This window comes from Montipora capricornis, chromosome 7, assembly GCF_036669925.1.
Source record: "Montipora capricornis isolate CH-2021 chromosome 7, ASM3666992v2, whole genome shotgun sequence".
Lineage (NCBI taxonomy): Eukaryota > Metazoa > Cnidaria > Anthozoa > Scleractinia > Acroporidae > Montipora > Montipora capricornis.
Window position 1 is genome coordinate 25,414,273 of NC_090889.1, and position 4,287 is coordinate 25,418,559.

At 39.2% G+C, this 4,287-nt stretch overlaps 1 protein-coding gene across 1 annotated transcript in view; it reads right to left on the minus strand.

Moving 5' to 3' along the window:
• The window catches only part of LOC138056565 (VWFA and cache domain-containing protein 1-like), a 27,135-nt gene extending 23,128 nt beyond the window's left edge, over nucleotides 1–4,007 (minus strand). Inside the window, exons 1-2 of the mRNA XM_068902383.1 lie at nucleotides 3,780–4,007; nucleotides 266–853 (exon numbers count right to left, since the gene is read on the minus strand). Of these exons, the coding sequence (XP_068758484.1) occupies nucleotides 266–853; nucleotides 3,780–3,947 (756 nt within the window). The 5' untranslated portion in view covers nucleotides 3,948–4,007. The remainder of the gene's footprint in view (nucleotides 1–265; nucleotides 854–3,779) is intronic.
• Between the last annotated feature and the right edge of the window lie 280 nt (nucleotides 4,008–4,287).

The window sequence follows — 4,287 nt, forward strand, 5'->3', positions numbered from 1 at the left end:
TCTATTTTTTTCACTTTGTAACCGCTCGTACCAATTTATTTTTAGGATACGTCACCCAAATTGTAAGAAGTGAACGAGATAGAATAACCGCGAAAGTATTATGATAAAGCAAAGTGATATTTTGAGGTAAAGTTTTCGTTGAAGTCGCCGTCGTAGATCTGTCCCTATTAGCCATTGGGCTACTGTGAAATTCAAGCTGAAATAAAGTATATATGCACATATGTACAGGATCGTCACTTCTCATTTTTCATACCATACGGATTACCTGATCCTTTGGATTTATGGTGTCCAACAACGTTTTTGCAGCCTCTTTAGCGATCTTCATATTGCCTTCCATGGAACGACTTGTATCAATCACCAACAGCACATCTTTTGCTTCTGGTATAGCGGTTTCGACATAGAAAGGTCTGAAACGCGGGTCGTAGCCGTCGCAAGGTTCAGAATCATTAAAAACTGGAAAATTGGTCATCACACCCTTCTCGGAACCAAAGTACTGCCATTTTATAAAAGAATACTCTTTTAAAATGTTCTTTGCTTCCTTTAAAATTGCCCCGGAATCCAAGTGTATCGGGTCTGGTGGAGCGCTACCCGAGATTTTTAAGCAGACGTTGTTTAGATCAACTTTTGTTCGAAATCTTTCATCGTATATCAAAGTTGATTTATCTATCTCACAACACTGCTTTGCTGTAGCTGTACTTGGGGTCTGAAGGTAGGAAGCCTCAACAGCGTTTCTTAATCGTCTTGCAACATCAAAACGTGTTGTGAACTTTTCTTGCATCTTCAGAGCGAGCTCCTCGGTGAGCTTTGCACCATCGATGTTTCGTGTATCATAGCTAAGTCTATTGAAATATTCCTGCAATTAACAAAACAATAAACTATTAAGATACCTGTTAGAATTAAGAGTGATTTGTAGTCCTAGAAATCCCAGGGAATCCACCTAAGCGTCACAGTTTTAATTTTGATTTTTTATTTTTTCGCAATTTTATAGGGAACGGGTGGGAGACCCATCCCCGAGCTACCTGAAAAGAATCTCGAGGAAAACCGGAGGAAGACTTATGGGGCTTCCCTACCCCGAGGAAGACCGGCGTACCCGGAGAAAAACCCTCGTATATTGGCCCTTGCTGAGTACAATTTAGACTTGAACTCAGCCCACTTACTACCGCAGAGGTGGGAGGTGCTCTGTACTTTTTATTTGGCTGTGCTTTCTCTGCAATTTGTATTTCAAAACGAAAGAAAACAATTCAGAATGTAAGAATATTGACAAATACCGTTACCTTACTTTGAATCGAAAACTGTCTTCTGAAGAAATACGGTGAGCCGTAAAGGCGCGGTTACAAATGCTTTAAAAATTCGTTGCAACGTTGGGTGAAGCCTTGTGGAAGGTAGAACTCTATGATTATGCTCTCCGGTTTCTGCACTACTTGTTTCCGTGGCAATGTTTTTGGCCCTTGCAAGTATGTTACATTGCATGAGTAATGTTTCGTGCAACTTATTTCGCAACGTCAGTGTCGAGACAAAGCTATGGTAATACGAGCAACAAAAAAGTCTAACTTGTCTCGCAACATTGCCGCGAAACTAGTGGAAAACTGCGCGATGTTGCGCGTTTAACATCCCATGCACAACCTGTCTCGCAACAAAAAAAAATGTTCCGAGTTGCTTCAGCATGTTGCAGAAAGTAAAGATCCATTCTACTTTCAGTCTGAAACAAGCTGCAGCAACTTGCAACACAGGTTGTGCGTGCGATGCAAAACGCGCAACATCGTTCAGTTTTCAACAGCTTCCCAACACCAGTTTCCCAGCAAACACCAGTTTCCCTGCAAATGTTGCGAGACAAGTTGGACATTTTTGTTGCTCGTATTACCGTAGCTTAAAGTGCCCTTCGAAAATGTATCAAGGATATAATGCTATGGAACACACAAAATATGCTAAGAAGTAGACGCCTATGGTAGAAAAATTCCATTTCGATAACACCGATATTGAACTTGCTGAGAGAGTTGATGATCTTGGAGTTATCTTCGATAATAGCCTGTCGCTAACATACCACCTATACAAGATCTGCAAGAAGGGTACCAACGCGATCAGGTCTATAGGCCGCATTCGTAAATATCTAACAAAGCCTGAAAACCTCCAATTATTGGTTCATGCACTTGTAATCTCACGCCTAGACTACTCAGTGAAGTACTATCTTCTGACCGTCTTCCAAAACAGGAACTTGAGAAACTACAAAGAATTCAAAACACTGCCACATACTATTACTGGAATTAATCAACATGAACACATCACACCATCCCTCCAAAAACTTCACTGGTCGCCTCATGGTCTCTCCAACAGATTTATCGTCTCTGCAACGAGAATACCAACCACCACGAACCCTGCCGCATCCTCCAAATCGCTTTATGTTATTTTTACAATGAATTCCGCGACCAACGGTTCCTTTGTGCACCTACATTATGGAATGCCCTTCTTATTGCTCTAAAAAGTGCTGTTTCGGTTTCGTCTTTTAATTCTGCCTTGAAAACATGTTTGGCGAAAGTTTTTTCCTTGAACCATTGAACTATTTTTAATTTTCCTTTTTTTTTTTTTTTTTTTCTTATTTCGTGTTTTAGTTACCTTTTACTGTCAATTAATTTCTAGGTGGATGCATGCTCATTGAGATTTGAAATGCGCTCATGCAGTTCATTTATTGATCAAATAGGATTCTGCGGGTGTTCAAGTTCGCTCGGTCAAACTAGCACATTGTGGCTTAAATTCAACAAAGATTAATTTAAGTTTCACAGAAACAGAGCGAAAAGGACTCGTGCATAAAACATGAATTACTTTAAGGATTAACTGCGGATCTGAAGTTATTTTTAGTCAAAATGCAATTTGACTCAAATTTAACGAAGCGCAATTGAATCTTTCATTTGAAGAGAATCAAAAGAAGGGTAAACATAACAAGATTGCGTGTAACTGAAAATCGTCTGACTCATGATTTCAAGGAATTTAAACTTGCAAATTAAATGCTGCGGTTACAAACAACTTCCTCGAGCATTCATTGACTCTCGTGCGAGGGTACGTCCATACTTCTAGGCCTTCTACAGGTTTCTGGAGAACTTGAGAATTAGATCTCTGTTAACGTTGTCTTAGTTTGGTCTCCTCCGTCTATTGCTTTTAATTTTGCTCAGTTAAGATTCTGCATCCTGATGCCCCAGGGCAGTTTTACGGTGAATGATAATTGATAGATTAATTCAAGTTATTTGTTCTTTCGGCGGACACTAAAATGCTTTAAATTTTGTCTTCTATTCGATATACTACCTGAAGCCAGATGTCGCACCTAAAAACAAACTTAACGGATGGCCAATGTTAGTCGAGCTCGCGGTCTTCTTAATACTGGTGAAAGGATTACCAACTTGTCACAATAAAATTAAGTACTGAATTTAAGTTGCTAATCGGTCTCTAAGCTAGGGCCCGTCCAAACAGGAAATAATTTTTTGCGCAATTTATAACGACTTTGATCACAATTTTCACTTTCTTGCTCAAATGTAGATATAAATGACCTGAAACTGCGTGTATAAAATCGTCTTTAAGGCCAGGACATTAGAGTAGTGTTTTCCTCCTTGCACCTAGCACGTTTATAAAAAGGAGAACGGAGCTTATTGTTTTGACGTGACTACAGTAAGCAAATAAAGCTCTACTTCGAAAAATCTGTAAAAAACAACAACACTAAATTGTGTTGCCATTATCACACTGGAACTCTGAAATACGTTTCCACTGAACGCTCATGAATATTTTTATCTTACTTGAAGTTCGTCCACACCAAGAGCATTGTTAGCGAAGGAGCGCAACTCCTGTGATATTAAACTTGGATCTAAAATGCTGGCTTTAACTTCAAACACGACGGCCGAGCAAAATACAAGTCCAAGAGTAACCAATGCTGGATTTGTAAACCCTACGATGAAGAAAGCCATATTTCCCTTTTAACTTCCTTGGTCAAATACACGCAACCATGCTCAATCGAAAGCGTAATGTGCTGCGTAACGGAATAAAATTAAATACTAGCGTATTGACAATCAATACAGCTTCGATTGTCAGGATTTCTGCATTGCAAATTATAGCAAAGAGATGGTTATACGAGGCTATCGTCTCCAAATCGTTGGATTTGTTTCTGCTTTTTGCCAAAAAAATCCAAAAACTACCCAACTTAAAAAACCAAGTCAAGTAAAATGGAGTAATTTTAGCTTAATTAGAGACAAGAAATATTTTACTGTAGCGACAGGTGATCCATAACGGACAACTACATACTTAAGT